This window comes from Martes martes (genome assembly GCF_963455335.1).
Source record: "Martes martes genome assembly, chromosome: 13".
NCBI classification, from domain to species: Eukaryota; Metazoa; Chordata; class Mammalia; order Carnivora; family Mustelidae; genus Martes; species Martes martes.
The window spans coordinates 21,401,357-21,425,683 of record NC_137901.1 but is presented as its reverse complement, the minus strand read 5'-3'; the positions used below and the strand labels follow the sequence as shown (position 1 = coordinate 21,425,683).

At 37.9% G+C, this 24,327-nt stretch overlaps 1 protein-coding gene across 1 annotated transcript in view; it reads left to right on the top strand.

Moving 5' to 3' along the window:
* Positions 1-24,327, top strand: part of DCC (DCC netrin 1 receptor) — a gene marked incomplete at both ends in the record, with an annotated part of 1,141,350 nt that overhangs the window by 1,057,605 nt on the left and 59,418 nt on the right. The window contains 2 exons of the mRNA XM_080821994.1: positions 6,092-6,157; positions 17,778-17,940. Coding sequence (XP_080678120.1) covers positions 6,092-6,157; positions 17,778-17,940 — 229 coding nt within the window. The remainder of the gene's footprint in view (positions 1-6,091; positions 6,158-17,777; positions 17,941-24,327) is intronic.

The window sequence follows — 24,327 nt, the reverse complement described above, 5'->3', positions numbered from 1 at the left end:
CTTTTTCTTACCTTAGAACATTTCTCAGGCAACTCTTCTTTACCTGTCAGTTGCCACACTGCAAAGAACTTCAGGAAGTCAGGACCCAAAATCAAACGGAGATGTCAACCAAGAGCCAGAAATTAGAGGTTCATTTATTGAAATTGTTTATGTCTATGATGACTGTAACTTCCATTTTGCACAGAAGTGCCCTGATTAATACCTAGATCCAGGCGTAATTGATCATAGCACCCTCTTTCATTCTTAAAGTGGCCTGGTTTTCATAACTATATGGTCACCCAATTCATGATGTTTGTCTGTAGAAAAATAATCTTAAATTTTCGATTGATTTCTAAAGATTTTAAAAATGAATTTGCTTTTCCTTGTGTTCTATTCTACCCGTATTTTATTGCATAAAGTCAGAAGTTCGAACTCCACAAAAAAAAGTGCTTCTCATGGTCAAGGAAAAGATGGAAGATCACATATTTCGTTCTCTTATGTTGTGTCTAACTCAGAGTAGGTCACCAAATACATTCCCATTCTCAAAAATGATTACTCTTAGACTTGCCACAGGTGACAAATATAAGGAGATGTTATGACGGAAGGAAGGCAATAAGGATTTGTTGAGCACCAAGTCTCAATATGTGGCAGGCATGTTAGCTTCTCGTACATATGAAGTAGTAACATTCTAGTTTCTTTCAGTCAATGAGCTTTCTTTCATGTTTACTTGAAAACATGTGTTCAGGAGAGCTCATTAATTCTTTTCCATTAATATATGCTTGAAATATCCTAGGTATGAGTTATGATTTCACTTTCTGGCTTTTAGATATCCTGATGCCTTTGTTCAAAGTCAGCAATATTATCAACTTTGTGACAAATTGATCTCTTAGACATTTTCTCAGCCTCTGAAAAATCATCTGCTTCAAAATAGATCTCCATATGATCTGTGTACTGGACCATAAAACTGTATTCAGGTGTCATTAATAGATATCTTTTATCCACTCGTACACAGGACACAAAATCAATTCAATTTCCATCATTATCACCAGAATTATTTTCACAGAACCAATTCTAAGATCAAGAAGATACCTCAGTGTTCTGCATCCTTGGGAAAATGTATATTGAACATTTGTTAGATGACCAATCTGTTCATTCGATTTAGATTACGGACCATAGGTTTTTCTCAGGATTGATTGTGTGGGTGCCATTCTGGAGAACCCTCCCTTAACCTCCCTCAGGGAAGATAGATTAAAGAATAGATCAGAACTACCACATCCAGTTTTCTTCATGTCCTCTGCACATTAATTTTCCATTAACTCTTCCCTGAACTTGTAAATATCTATTCAAAAAAACTAGACTCTAGAAATCCCAGTTAAATTAATCCTTATTATGTGCTGATAAATATTTTTACCATGGATTCTCCATCTGTCCATGACTGCTAAAAGCAGGGACTTAATGTAAACACTAATGTTTCATTTTATACAAACACACACACAGACACACACCACAATAAAGACAGAAAAACAATAATTCAAGTGATAGGTAAGAAAAAGAACATAGAAAATAACTTGTATAGTAATTGTAACATAAACTCTTATTCACATTAATAATGTATCATTGAGCATTGTAACTCACATTAGTCACTCATCAAGCCTTGAGAACACAGTATACCATCACTTTGGTAAACACCAACGAATATCATAATAAACACTTCCTACAGGAGGTCATATTACCTCTGCCCACTTTTCCTCTCAATTCAGGGAGTATATGGCAGGGAAATCATGGAGACTTTAACTTTTGCCCAAGGGAGCATATGTCTCTTGCCCAAAAAAAAAAAAAAAAAGTTGAAAAGAAGTCTCCTTCTGAGATCTATCCTTTATCCTTAGAAGAAAATATAAAAGTTTACTCTTTAAATGACTTCATACTTTATAATACTGTAAAAATGCAAATGAGGGACATGAAATTTCTGGTTTGGACTCACCTAATAGGTACCCATATAAAATAAATTCAGAAATACATAAATAATTTTTAATAATTCTTAAAATAGTTATACACTTCCTCTTTTCAAAGTTAACCATGGGCTCATTTGTTTTATTGTTCTTTCTGAAAGTACCATTTCCTGGCTTCAAAACCTAAGGAAAAGTAGAAAACATCTGTTTTAATTATCAAAAATGACCTGGGGGTGCCTGGGTGGCTCAGTGGGTTAAAGCCTCTGCCTTCAGCTCAGGTCATGATCTCAGGGTCCTGGGATTGAGCCCCGCATCGGGCTCTCTGCTCAGCGGGAGCCTGCTTCCTCCTCTCTCTCTCTGCCTGCTTCTCTGCCTACTTGTAATCTCTGTCTGTCAAATAAGTAAATAAAATCTTTAAAAAAAAAATGACCTGGATGAAATGAAATTACCTGGATAAAATACCTAGTTGGTTATAGGATATATGAATTTATTACTTTTTAGTATCTTGATTCCTTTCCTCACCCTCATTTCTATGACTAAGAAAATATAGTTACAGACTAACACAAGATTTTCTGCAGAATATAATATTTTATTCATAAAGTATATCCTGATTACTGTGTCATATAAAGTCATGATACTACTAATTGTATAAAAAAGAAAACATGCCCATTTCCAATTTTTTTGAACCATGTTGAGCTTTATTTGAATACAAAAAAGCTGGTATACATTGAGATGTATTACATTAGTTTTACAAATGTTATATGTAAATATCATATATTTATTGTGAATTTTCAACTTCAAAAAGTGTTAGAGATTTAATGCAGTATGCAAAAAAAAATCAGGAGTTTTAATTTAGGTAGAAGACGTAAGACTGAAAACAATACATTATTTTTATTTCCATGTAGATCTTTCAACAATACTAGACAAATTTTTAAAATGATTTTAATAATAATTTAATAATTATTACTAATTATTATATTATTATTAACAATTTAATAATGATTTTATAATAAAAGATGGGTTAACTTGTCCTTAAATCTTTAAAGTCAAGACAAATTAAAAACCCTCTGCAGCTGGTTTTTAATCCTATATAGAATCGGGATATAATGAACCTACTTGCTCTGTCATGGCAGGATCCTCACTTACTACATGTTTTTATAGTACCACTTCCTTGAGGATCTAGGACTGTGCCTTGCATTTAGCAGGCCCTTAATAAACTTTGAATGAATTATTACCAGTTTTATGCTCCACTAATAAAACAAAGACCTCTGGGATCAGACAGTACTTTATACTTTTGCGTCAACTGACTTTCTATCTTGCAGAATCCCATTCATCTTCTGTTTCCCTAGATCAGTGCTTATGAAATTAACCAAGTTAACTAAACACATTCAGTATTTGATCCACATCAAAAAGCCCTTAAAAATACTGTGAAGTGCAGCAATGACACTCCGTGCCCTTTTTGGTCTTCAGTGTCCCTCATGTGACAACTTTGTGGTTCCGGCAATGGGAGAGTCTTTTTTTGGTTTGTTTTAGCTTATTATTTTCCTCACAGAGGCAGCTTTTCTGTAAGTTAAAAGACATATTTTAGAGAATAGAAACATACCAGGACACCAAGTTAAAATTTTATTCTCGCGTCCTTAGATGAAGAGATCCCCAGACTCGCCAGTATCCCAGAAATGAGTTTTGTGTTTCCTTACTGAAGTGGGGCAAGGACTCTAAATTACCATAAATCCAATCTTGCTTGCTGATGATATCAAGTTTCTTTAAAGTACTTTTTGTTGGGTTTGTTAAGAGTTACTTAATTTTCTTTTGTGGTATCAATCTAATTATAACGAACAAAAAGTTAAGCAATGTCAATACACTAGATTGTGTGGGTAGAATGTTCAAGTTTTAAGCTGCCCTCTCTTCTGTAGAAAGCATTTCCAGAATTCCTTTATCTGGCATAGAGCTCTAACCATACGACATCTGATTTTCTCCTACCTATTGAAATTCACAGTGTAATCAATAGCCTCGCTAAATCCAGGGGGAGCTCTACTCATAGAGCTTTATGTCTGGATAATATATGGATGTGCTTATGGGCTCGTTTTTGCATCTTCCCACAAACTAGCTGGGAGATGGAGAAACTTCATTAAAAAGACATTTGTCAGGATGCTAGAGGAAAAGGAAAATCCTCCACAGACTATTTACCTAATTTCCAGCCAATACAGGATTATTCCCACCAGGAATCATTTATTGCTTTACTGGCCTAAGTGATGGGACCGTTAGCATCTCTTTTGGCTGACTGCTTTGCAATCTAGCTACTTTCAAATGCGAGAAAAGCTGTCTTAATATTCATACAGAACTTCTGTCTCACTTCATTTCTTCCAGCATTGATCTTACAGTGTCCTGTGGGCAAAGCTTATTCTGTGTTCATTGAGACCCCAAATGTGTCAGAGTCACACAAGTAAGGTATCTGGGAAAAGGCTTGTCCACAGTTTAGTCGGTCCACCAAAATGTTCACATTTGCTGCTTATTTCATTTGCTTCTCTCCTGCCTTTTTCCATGGGGAGCCTCCATCCCAATAGCTGCTTTATAAACCTGCAGTCACTGGCCAGCAGATTTTAAATTTATCAATTTATGCTGAAAACAGAAGATGATGTGATTAGATTAATGTATGCATTGCTTGCTGGAAGCTTGACATCCTAACTTCAGCTCTGGCTTGATATGAGAAGAATTTCTAGAATTCTGAACGAATGGTCTGTTAACAAGATTTAAGTTGTTCACTCACAACAGTTTTGCAAATAAAATGACATCTTGGGAAAGCGTTAGCGAGAGGAGTATTTGGGATGCCAAACAATGTCACAAAAGCAGGACTTGAAAGCCTTAAAGAGGAAGAAAAATAAGGGCACCTAGGTGGCTCAGTCAGTTAAGTGTCTGTCTTTGGCTCAGGTCATGCTTGATCCCTGAGTCCTGGGATGGAGCGCCCCCCCCCCCCCCGCCCAGTGATCCCTGCATGGAGCCCCACATTGGGCTCTGCACTCCGTGGGGGAATCTGCTTGAGATTCTCTCTCCCTCTACCCCTCCCACTTGGGCTCTCTCTCTATCTCTATAAAATAAATGAAAATCTCAAAAAAAAAAAAAAAGAAGAAGAAGAAGAAGAAAAATAAAATCTATGCATGTGAGCAAACAACCTGTGTTACTGTGGCTGACTGCCTCAGGTGGCTCCCTCTACCTCATCATACTGGTTGTAACTGCTTACGGAGAGAACTCTCCAGAGTGAATAAATGGAATATTAGCTGTATTCTTGTATGTGTTTGCATATAAATCCAACTCCCAAATGTGTTCCTATAATTGTCAGCCTAACAGATATTCTAGAATTCAAAATCTAACAAAATAATTATAGGCCTACAAATGTGCCAATAGAAAAAGGTATTACCTGTGGTGAATCACCATTAATTAAATTTGGATCATGGTACAATTCTGGTTATTTCCTGGCTCAGTGCTCTTAAAGACTGCTTTTACAACTGTTGCACACCTACTGGAAAGCAATGTTTCCAGTAATGTTATGTTAAAGAAACCTTCTTCCTTCCCTGCTGTGTTTGTAAGAAATATTCAGAATAGGTATGTGTGTGGGGCCATAACCCCATTCTTTACTCCCTATCTAATATTTCTTTCCCAGACACCTATTTGGCACATACCACAAGGACTGCTCAAAATCCATTTATAAGACAAAATGTGCTGTAGAGTAATAATGCTAATTTGCCACAAAGTCATGTCAGATGGATGGACCTCTTGCAGAATGAAAGGGCTGGGGGGCTCTACCTCTCTAGGGGCCATGACCAGCACCCTTTCTGTTCTGAGATGATCAGGAAAACTGGGGACACTTTTTGCAAGAAGGTTGGGAGAAAAAAAAAAAAAAAGAGGGCAGACAACATTTCAGAGAGGAATTGAATTTAGCTTGTTTAAAAGAGTCTCTATTCATGACAGATTTTTGTCATACACAGAAAATAACATTTTCTCACAAAGTGTACTGGAATTAATATTCTGAGCCTTTCTCTGTGGTGGCCAAAACACCTTGTTCAATTGTTTGTGTGTTTTAAAATATTTATTATTTCTGTCTGTTTTCTCTCACAGTGCTTTCACGCTCTGTATCCCTAACATTCTTGTGTTTTCCCAACAAACAGGTCGTCATGGAGATGGAGGTTATTGGCCAGTTGATACTAATTTGATTGATAGAAGCACTCTCAATGGTAAGTCTATCAATTAGGTTCTATTGGATTAGTTATGTTAATTAAATGGTTAATTCTAGAGTGTCTGAGGCAATTTTTTTTTTCAATTACTGAAAGTGTTCAGAGCCCCAGACCTAGGGTTTTAGTGGGGATAATAGAAATATGAAATTATTAGCAAACCTGTAGCATATTCTGCCAGCAAACAGTGCCAATGAGAGTCAACAAATGTACAAAACAGAATCAGTTAGAAAAGCTTAGAAAAATCACTTTTGTAAGTGATGAGGGGTTGTTAACAATATAATATCTAGATTTTAAAGTGTTATATGTATTTAAAATGTTTCCAAACATTTAATATTATTAGAGAAAGGTGATATCTAAGGTAGTTTGAAATAAACCCACTCAGTTTCCTAAAATGAAGTCACTGGAGCCTTTTGCTGGAGAGTTTGCTCTCCACAATCCTTGGCACCTTATTTCGAAGTTTTCTTCCCACTGTCAAGATTAAACATTTCTGGGCGCCTGGGTGGCTCAGTGGGTTAAAGCCTCTGCCTTCGGCTCAGGTCATGGTCCCAGGGTCCTGGGATCGAGCTCCACATCGGGCTCTCTGCTCAGAGGGGAGCCTGCTTCCCCCTCTCTCTCTCTGCCTGCCTCTCTGCCTACATGTGATCTCTGTCTGTCAAATAAATAAATAAAATCTTTTTTTAAAAAATTATTTCTGCTCGCTCTAATGGATCATTCACATGCTTTGGGTTTGAGCAGACAAAGGTAATATCTTAACTGCACAGAAGAAGCATGTTGGTGTTGGAGCTGTCTTCTAGGACCTTGTCCTCAGTTTTGCTGAAATGGAAACTGTGGGAGAATGGAATAATACTAGCCAAACTCCCAAGGGACTGATGTATAAATGTTAAATTCCTTTTATAGGTTTTTATAAAATTGTTCCAGTTGCTGTTGTTTGGTTTGGTTTACTATAAATACATTCCATATATTAAAAATACAAATATGAACACTGTGTACCCATCAACGAGGTTAAGATATAAAATAGTCAACTTACAATTGAGATCTCTGATATATGTCTGACTTATAACATTCTTGCCACCATGTCCTCCATTCCTCATTGAGGTAACCATTCTCCAAAATGTTCTATTTTATACATGTTTATCGTCTTATAGAAATGGCATCATACTATATGTATCTGTTGCAACTTGTATTCCTCTTTAATTTTGTTTTTAAGATTTATCTATATGTTTACAAATAACCTCTCCTTCATTTATCTTTACTGTTGTATAGTCTTTTATTTTATGAAAATGACACAATAGATGTATATAACCATTTTGGCAGGTTTTCATGAGAAATTTGATTACTAAATAGATAAATATTCATTTGGGTGGTCTCCTATTAAAAAGCCCATATGGGAAGCCAAAACTGCAATCTAAAAATTGCTTGCTGGGTGAGAAACTAGAATAAGGGGGTGAGTTACATGATTATTTCCTATTCTGGGCTATGATAACCTAATACATCTATTTTCCCAAAGAGGACATATGTGTCTGTGGAGTAGACCAGATGCTCCAGATAAAGACTCAGTGTCCCCTCCTCTGGCCAGTGGTGGACTCAGAGACATATTTTTACCTGTCACCTCGTCTTTTGTAATTGCTACACACACCCTCTTCCAGTAATAACGCATTTACTTGACCACACAAGTATAATTTCTTACATTTAAGCTTCTTCGATATATTCCAATCAGACCTATCTGAGGTTATATCCAGAATGCTCCTTCCAGTTTACTACGATCCTCACCACTATTGTCTTGCACACAGATCCTTTTCCCTCATTAAGCAACACTATTGTCTCCTATAGGTATTTCAGGTTTAGACACCTGGTATAGCTAGTACCTGACTCTGGTAGTTTCCAGGCTCTCATACACACAAGGGACACTTTAGGGAGCTCACAGCAAAAAGATGAGAGGAGGGATACACTGGGACTGAAAACAGACCAAGGACGTGCTCCTTAAGTAGGTTTAGATAATGGTGGCTCCCTTCCCAAAAGCATGCAGGTTTTATCATCTCATTCTTTTGCCTCAAATTTTAAGTCTCAACAATATGCCAAAAACACTTCACACATTCAAGCAGTCAGTTAAGAATGGCTACTAAGCCCTCACTGCATGCAGGGAGCTCCCTATGAGCTAAGCCCGTGTATTGAAAGCTAGACCACCACAGGAGAGACAAATGAAGAAGGAGAATTACCCAGGAGGACAAGGCAGAGAAATACACCCTGGGAAGATGAAAGAGAGTGAAACAAATCCCAGGGATGTGAGGCAGGGTAAAGAAGGTCCTTATTGAAACTGGGTGGGAAAACAGCATGGTAGTGGTGTTTGCCCTGAGATAGGGACGTTCTAGGTTTAGAGTCCATGCCAGGAATTAACATCATCTTCTTTCATTTGATCCTGCAGAGCTGATTTTCAGATGCTGTTCTATAGAAAGTTTCAAACTGGAATTCATCCATAGCTAAGGGCACAACTCTCTATACTGGCATAAGACGGTGTTTTTTGAAGAGACAGAGTGCCAGGAAATTAAGAGAGAGTCAGAATGGTTAACTGATGAGTAACGGTTGTCCCTTCACCATTCCTACTCTCTGCTAAGACATGGTCATGTGTGTCAAAGGTGCAGCCTGTGTAAGCCTCAGACAGAGAGCTGTGTGTTCTCTTAAACTGCACGTCCTAAAGAGCTTTCATTTTGGATAAAACTGCCAAATTTAGCAACTCAAAATACAGGAGGCCCACTAAAATTTCAGTCATTTCTAACTGCCTCTAAATATGAGATAAAGGAAAATGTTGCAAAGAGTTCCTATCTCAGTGTACATATGCATCTCAAGGTACATACGTACAGACAGCTAGAAATACTTGAAATTTAACTGAGCCTCCTTAATTACTAAATCTAGCAGTCCTAATCTTGGATCAAGTTTCAAAGTGTGATATTAACTATTTGAACTTGATGTTCAAACTAAAGTGAGGATTCTGAAAAGAAACTCCGCACCACGATGGACACAAACAGATAAGTTAACAAGAACTTTACACAGGAGTCAGACGTCAAATGAAGAGAATGGCAGTGACAGTAATTAAGGGAAATGCATGTCATTGCTTTTTTTTTTTTTTTTTTTTTGCCATTGAAGATTCCTCGTGAGAAAGATAATTGCAGTTGAATTGAGTCTGATATATGTTATCTCACCAGAGAAAGTCATGGAGATAAAATAGAGGAATGACAGCCAGTGACTTTGAACTAGTTTAGATAGATTATTGTCATCACCTCTTCCCGCTTTTCGGCATCACTTAATGACGTTTTAGGTATTTCCTGTTAAATGAATGGGATGAACAAAACACCTGAATCATTTCTAGAACCCTTACTGGAATAACGAATTGTTACAAGCTACTTGACTAATTAAGGTGAATTGATAACCTCTTAGAGACATGGGCAGTGGAGGGCAAACTCAATCTGTTTCCCATTCTATTTGTCTAACCCATAAATGATGGTAAATATGTAATTTAACTTTAGCTCGGGTTATTGCAAGCCAATCAGCTAAGGCATCTTAGAAACCCTACCTTCCTAATTAAAGTTCTGCTAACATCTTAAGCCTTAAGGGGGTATAATTTCTAAATTAATGTGCAAATGAAAGTTTGACTGATAAAACCCTGACCCCACCCGAGTCTGCATCAACAAAAATATTTTAAAATCTGAGTGTTTGAACCTCAAAACCAGGAAAAATTTCATACAGCTCCTCTTAGAGTGACAGAATTATTAAGTTTTCCTGTCTCTCCCTACACTTCCTGGAACTTATCCTTCAAAGAATTATAATAGAATAATGGCTTATTGTCAGGATACTCAAGCTAGTTGCAAATAAATTTAGACCTCACTAATCACTTACGCTCTCTTACAGAATGCCACTCTTTTAAAAATGCACTCTTGGAATTCAAATAAAGAAAAACAAAGCTATAGTTCATGTTTACTCTTGTAGTTGGAAGCCCTTAATTAAATTGAGGGAACTGAAGAGGCATCTTAAATTACTTGTTGATGGCAGGTAGAATCAAAGCTAATATGTACTGATATGCTCGTATTTTACTTTTATGGTGCATTCAATTTTATGGTCCACATTCTTAAAGCAGGAAAATCTTCAACTTCTGAAAATGTGATTTTGTAGTTTATATTTGTATGAATAAGAAAAACAGTGACAATTACTTCAATCCTGCTTTTCTCATTGGGGAAGATAAGTCACCAATTTCTTTTCATCAGTGGCTCTGCCTGTAATTTGTTAAATTAGTAATTTTAGCTAAGAGGTCTAGGATTCCTCCAAATATGTTGCTATATTGATCTCAAGCTTTAGATACCAAATTAAGTTTGATAGGCATTGAAGCTTTGGTAAAATATTGTTAAAAAGTCAATATTATTAATTAATTTTTAAATATTCAGAGTCATATTAGGTGCTCTTAAAATGACTTACTCTGTGTGCTTAGAAGAGATAATTATTTTCTCCCTACTTTTGAAAAAATTTGTTTTATTATTTTCAGAACTCAGTAACATTTTAACTAATCTAAATAAAGTCTGCACTAAAGCTCTTCCATATTTGCATGAATTGATCATTCTGAGATTGGCAAGCTATTATAAGATATTGAGCAGACAACTTAATGTTAAGAGAAAGGTCCAGAAATAAAACTTTATGTTGTTTCCCTGATAGAAAGTAATTGGAGTCTTCCGGGTTCTCAAGCTCTAGTCTACACGAGGCTCTGCCTACCTACCAAACAACCATTATCTATGGCAAATGATTTTAAGGATCCCAGACTAATCCCAACCCCCAGGTTCTAGAATGACTTTTTTTTTTTAATTTTTTTTTATTTCTTTTCAGCGTAACAGAATTCACTGTTTTTGCACCACACCCAGTGCTCCATGCAATGCTTGCCCTCCGTAATACCCACTACCTGGCTCCCCCCACCTCCCACCCCTCGCCCCTTCTAGAATGACTTTGCCAGGAATTAAGACTGTAGGAATCAAGTCACTTAAAGTTTTGGGATCTCAATTTTTCATCTGAACATAGAAGGTGTTAAGCTAAATCAGGGTTTCTCAACCTCAGAACTATTGCCGTTTGAGACTGGACAAGTATTTGTTGTGGGGCCTGTCCTAGGCAACGTAGGATTCCTGGCCTTTACACACTAGATACCAGGAGTATTTCCCCTCTACCATGTTGTGAGGACCAAAAATGTCTCTAAACTTTGCCAAATTTCCCCTTGGGGAGCAAAATCTCTGCAGTTAAAAACCACTGATCTAGATCGTCATCCCCCGAAGGTTGTTTCAAGGTAAACAGGTCCCATGAGAAGTTCTGAGGAAAAAAAAATGTCCTTTTGTCAAATGAGGATTAGGAACCTCGCTGGGCCACTCATGTCTCTTTTGCCAATCCCCCCTCTTCTACCTGAACACTAGAGGTATTAGTCTTGAAAAAGCATGTCTGCTGACTCTGTACTTGATTCGGTGACCTCATCTACTCCCCTCTATGTGCCAGCTCCCAAATTTATATTCCTAACACAGACCTTCTAGCTGTCTCCTTATAATTTAGCATAGGATCTCGACCCCAACATAGTCAAGACTGAGCTCTTATTCTTCTCCCACTGGTCTTTCTCCCTCTCCCTCACCTCAGACACAGGACTATGGCTCAAGTCTGAACCTGACACTTCCTTTTTTAACTCTGCCACCTGCAGTCTTCTTTGTTCATCCACTTTCAGACTGTGTTGTGTGTGCATCTACTTTGCTTGACTGCCTGGCCAGCAACTCAGTTGAAGCTATATCACTGTCTCTCTCCCGGAGAACGTTAACATCTTCTTGGCTGGTCTCTCCCTTGTTTCTCTTTCCAGCCTCATTTTGTGCCAGTTCCCTTTGGCTCCCAGTGTTCCAGACACATGATCTGCTCTCAGTTCCCCTGCAAAGAAACAGGCGCTAACTCCTAGGGTACTCCATGATCCTGCCTAAATGTTACTTTTATAATGAGGTGTTTCATTACGACCTCCCTCCTCCTCCAAGGACTATTATGGTTTCATATTACATCTTTCTTTTGAACTCAACTGTTTTTGAAAAATGCCAATTATAGTTGTAATTTTATATGTATTTACCTCATGATTTGTTTAATCTTTTCCAGAAAGTTGTAAGCTCCATGAGGTCAACAATCATGCCTCTTTTTGAGAGGCGTGTCGGGGGTGGGAGCAATCACAATGTTCTGATTTGATATTTCCTAGTTGTCTTCCTCAGACAAGACAAACCTAGGATCCTCCTACTCTGCCGCCATCCCACAGTGTTCTACTTTGGAAACTATTCTCAAACCACACAATATACAAGAAGATAATGACGTGCAAAGTATTATGAAATAATAGAAGCATGGCCCTATGAATACTTTCTAATGGTTCCGTAGCCTGGCTATTGCTCCCTCTCTGTTCTTCCAGAAAAACAGCTCAGAAATGGAGCTTTCACAGCTCCCTTCTAACAGTTATGGGTTGATCCCAGATGAGAAGTAACCTGACATTCTATTCAGGTCACATGATCCAGACAAGGTACATGTTTTAGGAATGGAAGAGATAGGCCACTTAATATATATTGATTTTTTTTTTCCTTTTCCTTTTTTTTTCCTTTTCTGTAGACTTATGGCTACATCACAACTGTGTGCACCTCTTTTAGTTTCCTTTCTGCCTTCTTGAATACTTGAATGAATTCTGTCCCCCTATCCCCCTCAACTTTACTGAGGTATAATAGATAAATAACATTGCATAAGTTTAAGGTATACAGTGTGTTAATTTGATAGACTTTTATATGCAAAAACAATCACCACCGTAGCTTTAGCTGACAACCCCATCCCATCACATAATTACCATTTATTTGTTGTAATAAGAAAATTTAGTATCTATACTCTGAGCAACTTGCAAGTATACAGCACAGTATTATTAACTATAATCACCACGATGTACATTGTAAATCCAGAATTTATTCTTCTGGTAACTGGAAATTTATACCCTTTGATCAATACCTCCTCATTTCCCCCAAACCCGTCTTGTTAGCCACCATTTTACTCTTTGTTTCTGTGAGTTCAGCTTTTTCAGATTCCAAATACAAGTGATGTCATAGAGTATTTATCTTTCTCTGTCTGATTTATTTCATTAGCATAGTGCCCTTAAGGTCCACTAGTGTTTTGATCATAGCATCATGTCCCCAGCACCTAACTGGGTCTTCAACATATTTTTCTAGAATAATTGGATATATTCTTTACCATCCCTGCCCTGTCTCTCCTGGTAATTCACAGTTTATATTAGCATGTTCAAAATTCTGAGATTTTAGAAAAGAAATATGTTTTCCAACTAAATTGACCAAGGAACTTCCTCCCCACCCCATAATGCTGATTAATATTTCATTTTAGGGAACATTGGGCTAGATTATCTGTGAAATTTCTTCCAGCTGATTGACTATATAGCACCTTATTTCAGCAGGAGATGCTTTGAAATATTCAATGCCATAGGAATTTCTGTTCGAATTCAAAGACCTGTAAAATTATTGAGATATATGTTGAGCTCAGAGTGTTCTAATAACAAAACTGTTATCAGTGAAGACTGCAATTGTAGGAAAGAAGCCCAGTCCCCAGGCAATCATTGGATCTGTTCTCTCCCAAGTACTATAAAAATTAAAGACATTATTATTTCACGAAACCAATTTTCCAATTATTACTAAGACTTTAGGCCCATCAGATTATGAAATATATATTTGTTTTTACTGAATTTATTTGAAAAATGATGAAACCGTTTATGGTAATCAAACATCATAAAAATAAAAACCGGATGGAATGCCCATGTGACTTTTAAAAATTTATTTCTCTCCTTATCAATTTTAATGAGACACATCTAGGTCTTTGATTACTCAGACAATGGATATCCAAGCTATTTATGATAACACCAAGAAAAGATGTATTAAGACAGCGTATTTTTCTTTAATTTGGAAAGATCACATAGAATGAATTTATTGAACGACATCATAATATCTACTGAGGGCCAACTCTGTGCCAGGGCCTGTGGCCAGTGTGTTATATCTATCATCTCATGAAATAATCCCCGTGTTCTGGTGGATATTTGCAAATCTCTGAATTACATGCGGCTCCCCCTCTGAAGCCCCAAAGGTGGTAAGTATTATCTGGTCTTTTCTGGACTCAGACTCTCATCTGGAACTCTTAACGGTAGTGATCTAGTTTTGTGAGCTCTAAATTTTTTCCTAATTTGGAGCAGTCTTTGATGCATCCACATACATGGTTGATGGCCATTACCGGCAGATTGCATCTTTGTGAATTTACCTACTGCTAAAATTTATTTTTACCCACCAAAATCAGTACCTGTAGAGCTTTTATGGTCATCTGTGGACATATGCAGAGCAGCCAAAAATTTAAGTAGCTCGGTGGTCACAGACTCAGCCGAAATGGAACAAGGGGAACCTCGCCTTATAGTTTCAGCTCTCACAGCATAAACAGGTGTCCTTTCTACCGTGCATTTAGTGTCAATTGTTCCTATTTTTTTGTGAGTTATCTGGTGGGGGGATCACTGATGAGGGGCTGCTCAGTGTTCCTACGTGCGGAAGGCCGTGTGATGTACCTTGTGGAGAAAATGTGTATGTTAATTAAGTGTCACTCAAGCATGAGCTGTCATGCTGTTTACTGTAAGTTCCATGTTAATGAATGTACATTCTATATTAAATAAATTGTCTTTAAACAGAAACACACATAAAACAAGGTTATGCATTGACTGATAAAAATGTAACCAGAGACTCCCAGGAACCTAACCTTGAATTGCCTCCAGAAGCTATACTTAGTATTCCTTAATTCAGTGTTTACAGCAACTTTGTAGAACAAATTACTACAAATAATGAGGGTCAACTATATCAAAAGAGTCCTTTCCACTTGACTTTCTGAACTATGCACTTGATATCAAATATTCTGATTATTCAGGCTTTGAATTGAGATTGGGAAATTAATGAAAGACCCTGAATACCAAGTTTTAAACTGATGGGAACTTTTATGAGGAAGTCATAAAGGCCTGGAATCAAAGATTTATAATGGGAGCCCTCATGATCCCTAACTCTCTGAGGCAAATGGCACCAATATAATCTCACTAATGTGCAGCAGAGTCCAGAGTCATTACTTTCTGACTTGAAATGTGGTGTCTTTCTGGGTGGAAAGGGAAAAAAATGAGTAGAAATTTGAAAAATTCTAGTTTACATGGTTTTAAATATGTTCGTAAGTTGTACTGCTCTGTAGGACTCAAACTAAGTTGGTCAGAAATGGTGAACTGTTAAATTTACGTCATGCTAATAAAAATCCATGATATCTCCAACTGTCTTCATTGTAAGCTCTCACATAAAAGGTTAATTTATTCCAATCAATTAGTTTATTAAGCACAGAAAGGGCATATTGAGATACTACAGTAAAATGACTTTTTAAACGGTAAGTAAAACTATGCTACAGAAAGTCCTGACCTTTCATTACTTGCCTCATTCCTTTGTAGTAAATGTAAAAATTACTTCAAGGAAATCATTTCTTTCACTTAGAAGCAGAATCTTTTAACAGAAAGTGCTATTTAAACACTTTTGATGAGTTTCTCCTCTAAGATTCAAGTTATATCAGAAGTGCTTAATATTTTTCCAATAATAATGACTCAGCAATAACTTAAATTTAGGTGACTATTGTTTTAAAAAAACATTGATTCTTAAATAACTGTCAAAAGATATTGTTTTGATTTTGAAGCAAGAACTGGGTTTTCTACTCATTTGTGAGAAATTAATTTATTTTTCACATTGAGTATTATTTCTAACAATTTTGTAGTTTGGAAGTTTACATCAAAAGTATCTCAAATGGTATGGCATATTATCAATTTAAGCAACATTTTATTTAATGTTTCAATAATACAATGAAATTATATTACTCCCTATCAGGTGCTAAGTTGATTATTTTGTATGTATTTTCTCTAATTCTGACAATAACTGTATAAAATAAGTATTGTTATTTCCATTTTATAGGCGAAGGCACAGAGGGTCCAAAGGCCTAAATATTTCACTCAGGAGGTACCGAAAACTAATATAGCTTGTTAAAGAAGCGCATTCAAACTCAGGTCTAGGAAAACATCTGAACTCCTTGCTTTCTGCTACTTTTTAAATTAAATGATAAATAAAATAAGCTAACATTTACTTTTTAAAACACTGTGACTTATAATGAATCACATGATGTATAGAACGCAGTATTTCTAATTGATCACTGAGGGTTTAAAGAAAGCAATTTAAACAGTCATTATCCATTCTCGCTTACATAAAAAAATTATAAAAAATATCTTATTAGTCTGTTATTTTCACCGAAATATCGTCTACCCTGAGGTATTATCACAACACAGGAGAACGTTTATATCAGGACTTTATGACACTCTTTCAAACCCAATGATTGACATTTAAGTGAGATTCATACCTTTTTTTTTTTTTTGAAAGACTTTATTTATTTATTTGACAGACAGAGACCATAAGTAGGCAGGGAGGCAGGCAGAGAAACAGGAGGAAGCAGGTTTCCTGCCGAGCAGAGAGATGTGGGGCTCGATCCCAGGACTCTGGGATCATGACCTGAGCCAAAGGCAGAGGCTTTAACCCACTGAGCCACCCAGGCGCCCCGGATTCATACATTCTTAACAGGTTGAAAATTAAATGTGTTTTATAGATAGCTTCTTTAAAAACAAAAATGGAAATAAATTGTGCGTGATTGGTGTCAAATAGTTTGTCTTTCACATCATCTAATAAAAAGTGTTTTCTCATAAAGCACAGACTCCTTGATTCTCATCACCCTGGAATATTCACAGTACAAAGTAGCCTTTTTCCCCCCTCCTTACTTTCTACTTACTATGGTAGGTTAATTCTTCTCTAAAAACAAATAAATAAATAAATAACTTAGATAGAACTCACATACCGTAAATTCACCCTCTGAAAGTGCACCAAGTCAGTCATCTTTAGTATATCCACAAGGTTGTGCCACAAGCACCACTATCTAATTCCAGAATATTTTCAACACCCCCAAGGGAAAACCTATACCCATTCGCAGCCCTTCCCCATTCACTCCTCCCATCCACTGGGAAACACTAATCTACTTTCTGTCGCTATAGATTTGCCTATTATGTATATTTCCTATAAGGGGAATCACAATATTGAGCTCTTGTGTCTGGCTTCTTTCCGATACAATAACCTTTTTTAAGGCACATGCGTGTTGTAGCGTGTATCACGCGTAGGTTCCATATTATAGTGAGTAATACTCCCTTGTATGGAACTACCACATTTTGTTTCTCCATTCTTCAGTCAACAGACATTCGGGTTGTTTCCACTTTGGGCTATTCTAAATCACGCTGCTATGAGTGTTTCTGTGCACGATTTTGTGTGGACATATATTTCATTTATCTTAGGTAGATAACTGATCTTTCCTCTCATTTTTCACTGCTTTTATTCCCAGCTTCAGGAATGCCCAGAACAATAGGAACTTTCACATCCTTAACAGCTTGATAAACACCAAGCTGGCACATCTCCCTCAATCTGATCTCCATTTGCCTGTCTTTCCCCAGAACCACCCATTGGCCAGATGCACCCCCCACATGGCAGTGTCACTCCTCAGAAGAACAGCAACCTGCTTGTGATCATTGTGATCACCGTTGGCGTCATCACAGTGCTGGTGGTAGTGATCGTGGCCGTGATTTGCACCCGGCGCTCTTCAGCCCAGCAGAGAAAGTAGGTAACAGCTGGTTCCTAAGAGGAGAGAGGTCACCGTCTGACCTATCACCTTCTCGAGTTATATTTTTGACAAGTCTCTTCCTGTGTTCTTTCATAATTACCACACATTCCCTTATCCTCTGACCTGAGCAAAACGTTGCCTTTTGTTGATTCCAGGTCCGTAACTTGAGTGAGTGAGGGCCAGACTTGCAGACTTAATAAAAGCATCCACGTGGAGACCCACTTGGCATTTCTGCTTGATTTTACTTCTCTGGGCCAGATTCTTCCTTTCAGGTGACGGCAGGTGTTCCTTTAGCAACATTTAGAGAATGGGCTTCATCAGGTCCCAATTCATGGCCCCCTGAACAATTACGTATAAAAGGTTGGAGATGTGTGTTCCTCTGAAAGGATGTCCCCATTCTGGCAAGGCAGACTGTAGGCATTGAATCAATGTTTGTTGCAGGAATGACTGCCACACTCAATGCAGTTACAATACGGTGGAGTGTTTAGTTTGGGATAGTAGTTAGGATAGAAAAGAGATTCTAGAAATTCAGAAGAGTTCGGATTTCCTGGCTGTGCTTGATTCTCAGAAATTAAACTTTTGGAGGGGTTTAAAAATATTTTCACATTATGCAGTTCTAGGTTATAGAACATGCAGAGGATGATACATCAAAGTCAAAGTTTAGAATGGAAAGATGGCTTTAATTCAGTTTATCCCCTTCCAGCAACATCCATAACCAGCATATTAACCTTGTGGCAGCTAGCTGTGGGAATCAGCAATAATATCCTGGTTATCCTCTGCCTCTCTGCCTCTCTAACACTTTGCAAATCTTGCCTGATATGTCCCTTTCAGCTGTACTTTCTCACTGAATTGGCTGTAATAAGCTCTTCCCTTGATTTTTTTTTTTCCCTTTGGCCTCAGGCATGGTGCCGGCTTGAAAGCCTGAGGCATGGGCCCATCGGTTGCTGGTTTGACAACTACATGCTACACACAGTGTCAGAGAAAGATTCTCCAACAAATAATTGTTCCTCTTCCCTTGCTAATATCTTAGTTTCTCTCTCTTTGAAACAATCCTATGACCCATTCGTTGATCTGTATTGTATCTTCCAACTTTTGAAGTGAAGCGTTTAGAAATAGGATACAGGAAGATGTACAGACTGAAGAAAGGGACGTAGGAGTGTCAGTGCAATCTTAACTGACGTATGTGGCAGGGCACATTTTCTATCTGACTGCGCTTATGAGCCTGACCATCTTCCAGCTGGTACTCGCTAGTGTGCTAATCCTTTGTGCTTAAACAAGAAACTGGCCCCACTGAGCTTAACTGACTCTCGTGTGTTAGCATTCTGGGAAATCCTAATCACCCACAGAACTTCCACATGCTCGACACTTAGTGAGGCTCTGGAGAAAAGAGAACTGTAAGCGAGGAAGGCATGGTGTAGGTGTAGGTGTACCATGCAGGTGTAGCACAGTAGAACACCAGTGGGGCCGGACTCTGAGGCTGAGCTGAAAAAGACTCACAGACACAGAAGCGGGAGAGCATCGAAGCCAAACTGGCCCTACCCACAAGAGTTTTAAGAACAGGAATGGGTTCACGAAACTAAGTTTAATTAACTCAACCATCTGTATGTAGCAGGGTGTTGTGTTTGTTGCGTTTTCATCCTTGTGAGAAGAGTTTTGGAGGGTTACATCGACCTCATGAATCGGGTTCCTGAGCACGTTGCTTCCTGAGAGAAAATGCCAGTCTTCTCCAAGTGCAACAGTGGGATCTGATGCTATTTTGAGAAACTCTTAAATTGTCTTAAATCCCACTCTAAGCATTTTGTTAAGAGCTTGAGGGTTTTATTTAGAAAGAGTTGAGGCTGAGGCCTGGGTATGATTTGTTTTTAAAATTAGGAAATGAATGAGAGAATAAATCACTCCATGAATGACTGGAAACCAAAGACAGTGGATTTATAGCTTCTGTACTCCTGCCACTTTGATTTTTCCTCAGCCTTCACCCAAAGTCTCTTAATATTTACTTGACATATTTTCACAGTTTTGCTTCGTATATCTTTCTCCTGTAACAGACCCATTGGCGTTCATCTCGGTCTCTTTGTTTGTAGTGTTAACAGAAGAAAAAAAAGACAAATTCTTCTCCTTCAGGATATTCCTGAGTTTTAATTTAGCTTTCCTTGATTTGACTGAGGATCATTCCTCCTGATACCACCACCACTGAGCCTTTTAGAACAAATTAAATGATGCAGATGAAAGCAAAATCAATTCCAATCTGAGACAGAAATAAGGTTCCTTACAGAACTCTCAGAAAAATGAGAGTTTAATATAATTAATAAAGTGAAATAAGAAACACCTTCCTGGGATCCTTCAATATCCTTTATCTGTTGGTGCTGGAGAATGTAAATTGTCTTTGTGTTGGGTTGGGGCTCTTGAATTATACCCACTGGATTTGAAACATCCTTTTGTGTACTATTGGTAACAGTTCATTCAAGTTAGTTGCCAACATTTTATTCTACAATTTATCTATTTAATAATGATGTAGTTATCTGATTGATTCATTTTCCAGTTGGTAAGATCTTATTTTTATAATATAAAATAACTAACGGAAGTTAGAACCCAAGTTCTAGTTCTAATTCTCCACTTCCTGGGTTAAATTAGTGGTGTTTAATTAAACCTAAAGGAAAACCTAATCCCTGAATGTCAGTTTCCTGAAATGAGAAATAGGGCTAAATACTTTCTATCATTCACTCTATCTTAAAACGTTGAAATTCCCCATGGAATACTATCAAATTATAGAATTGTATGGTAGCACTTAGCTTCAAACTAATATGAAATAAAAATAATTTTGCCTTTCTTTTTAGTTACCAACTTAAGTTTTTTTTTACTACTTTGAAGAGAATCCCCTCTCACATTTTGAATTAATGAAATTATAGTAGAATATTATAATGTAGAAAATGTTTTTATGAAAACTTAAATGAAAGGGGTTCTGCGTCTTTTAATAAAATAATAACATTTTGTTAGGCAAAATATAGAACATGTGTCACTATAAGTTAGATTTTATCTATAGATACCAAAGACAAAATAGCTGACATTGATAATATCCTGGAAATCCAGAACACATGGTTATCACATTTCTAAGGCAGCTACCTGGGTAGATAATAAACAACTTGTCTGAATACATTTGAATATGTAAATAAAATTCAAGGTTCACTTGATAAGAGTCACCTAGTTGACTAAGCCTCCTATTTGTAGATTTTAAATGTTAGTCCGCATTCAAATCTTGACAAAAATAATTATCTCCACTACCGAGAGTCAAATGTTTAAACTCTTAAATGAGGGGCACCTGGGTGGCTCAGTCAGTTAAGCACCTGCCTTCGGCTCAAGTCATGATCCCAGGGTCCTGGGATCGAGTACTGCATCGGGCTCCCTGCTCAGCAGGGAGCCTGCTTCTCCCTCTCCTTCTGCCGGCTGCTTCCCCCTGCTTTTGTGCTCACTCTCTCTCTGTGTCAAAGAAATAAATAAAATCCTTAAAAATAAATACATAATTTAAAAATCTTAAATGCAATCTACTGTAGGTTTGGTTACTTTCACTGATTTTTCAAATTTTTGACATCTTAATTGGTTTTCAGTATTCCGCAGATGCAACCCATTTGATCTTCAATAGAGCTTAATTCTGCCACGGAAAATGCAGATTTATTTGAGTATCTAGAATGCATGTTCCCTAGGATTCCGGTACAACTTTTTTTGTTTTTGTGGTGGTTGTTATTGTTGTTGTTGTTGTTGTTGTTTGCTTTTAATAACAGTTAGTAGAATAAAAATAATCATTATAGAGAATTAGGAGGCTGAAAACATTTGGCAGAGATTTGGATGAAAGAAGTAGAACAGGTACTTATACATCCCAGTATATTTTTTCCCCACTAACTTGCATCATTCTTCACACTCAGTTTAGGCCTTCTTCCTTTCTGAAATCTTCTGTAAATCCCCAGTGGGGCGAAGTGTCCTTGCTTCAACCTCCCAGCAGATCTTGGGCACACGTGTATCTGACCAGGAGAATTAGTACAGAGCTATTTGTCAGCCTCCTGTGAACAACTTGAACAGAGGATGCCTAAGCACAGAAGAGAATTTAGTAACTTATTGCAATGTAAAAAAAAATAATAATTTATTACAGTGTGGCAAAAGAATCTATGAGATGATAGTATTTTAGAATTTCAAAGGGTGCAGCCTTGAATGAAATGGATCCTAACCCAGTGTTGGTTTTTACCCCTTCATATCCCAATTAAAAGTGAAAAGGAAACAAACTTCTCTTATAGTAATAGGTTATATGCAAAGTAAGAAACAGGACAATCAAGAATCAGAGAACCCTGCAAAAAAAATCCTTTGAAGTTGATAAGGAAAATTCTTATTATTTAATTCAAGTAATTACTATGTGCTAGTATGTCATCTGCATGATACAAAGTAACAAATCTGATTAATGTTAACTCTTGAGCTAAAGGTCTTTCTGCAATTCCCCCACTGACTTCCTGATATCATTAAAAATGTTTCTGTTAGGGTCGCCTGGGTGGCTCAGTGGGTTAAAGCCTCTGCCTTCAGCTCAGGTCATGATCCCAGGGCCCTGGGATGGAGCCCCACATCGGGCTCTCTGCTCAGCAGGGGGGAGCCTGCTTCCTCCTCTCTCTCTGCCTGTCTCTCTGCCTACTTGTGATCTCTGTCTGTCAAATAAATAAATAAAATCTTTAAAATAAAAATGTTTCTGTTAGTGGCAAGGCCTCCTATGATTTAGTCCCTGTACTTTTTCATCTTTACCAACTGCCAGTCCCTGTGGTTGCTCCTCCCTCCCACAATGCAGAAATTCATAGTAGCCATGGCATTTTCCATTCATTCATTAAGCTCCCAATGTCTCACCTATCTTTGCATTCCTAGGGCTTACCAAATTTCTTGACACGTAGTCAGTATTCTGTAAATGTTCACATGAATAAATGCAAAACAATGGATGACAATTGGACAAGTGAAAGAAACAGAATTTCCTCCAGTTTCGTGAGGAAACCAATTCACACATGGAGAGCATCTGGCCAGCTCTGTAAGACAGACAGGAATCAATGCAAGATGAGTGGTAAAGAAAGAGACAAGGAAAATGATTTAGATATGCTAAGATTACACTGACTTAACATAGTCGGGAAGGCTTCCTGATGAAGAGACATGTCAAGAAAATCTTTAAGAGTAAGTAGTTTGAACTAAATAGGATTGTGAAGGCAGTCTGGACAAAAGTAGGATGAGAGAGATGAGAGAGAGAGGGTGAGAGAGAAATAGGGAGAGAGAGAGGGGGTGGAGAGAGAACAAAACCATCAACACTTGGTGATGCTGTGAACACAGAGCCTTTATTCAAGAATTCATGGAGGAGGAAGAGACCCTCGCATCCTACAGCTGGGTTTGGAAGCTGAACGTTTACCGGTACCTGTGAGAAAAGATGCATATAGGGAGGGATAAATAAGTGACATATTCTATATCTAATACAAAAACTAAGTTTAAAATAAAAACGAGGGATGCCTGGGTGGCTCAGTTGGTTAAGCAGCTGCCTTCAGCTCAGGTCATGATCCCAGCGTCCTGGGATCGAGTCCCACATCGGGCTCCTTGCTCGGCAGGGAGCCTGCTTCTCCCTCTGCCTGCCACTCTGTCTGCTTGTGCTCACTCTCGCTCCTCTCTCTCTCTCTCTCTCTCTCTCTCTCTGACAAATAAATAAATAAATAAATCTTTAAAAAAAAAATAAATAAAAACGAGCCAAATTCACTAAGACCGTGTTTCTCAAACTTCGGGTGCCTCTGATCTCCCTGGAGGGCTGTTAAGCCACAGATTGCTGGGCTTGCCCTCTCACAAGGCTCCCACACCTGCAAGTTTCTGATCTGGGCTGGAGACCGGGAATGTGCGTTTCCAGCAGGTTCCCAGGTGTTGCTGGTCCTGGGACCATACCTAGTTCAGGATCCATTGGGTCAGGTTCATCTGCATACAAATGTTGAAGATTCCAAAATCTGTGGGAGAGACGAGCTAGGGGGCCACAATGGGCAGCAGTCATTATGTCAGAGAACCAGCAGATGGACAGAAGGCTGGGATGACAATGTTCCTGCAGGTTTTAAGATAAATTTCAGGCAATTTAGTTATGAGCAGATGTCAGTTTTATTACCAACCTGCTGGATGGGCAGCTAGGCTACCACCAGCAGGGAAGGGAGGCCTCTCCAAGGTCAAAGATTGCTCTCTGGAGAAGACATGTTATAGAGAAAACGAAAGTAGTGAGTAGATGGTGTTTCATCGAACAGATACAAAAAGGAAACAAAGTCTGTTTAGTCTTTAGATTCTTGACTGACAGCTGAGCAGATGACTAGCTTCTCAGGAAAGGTCTTGATCTGATTAAAATCCAT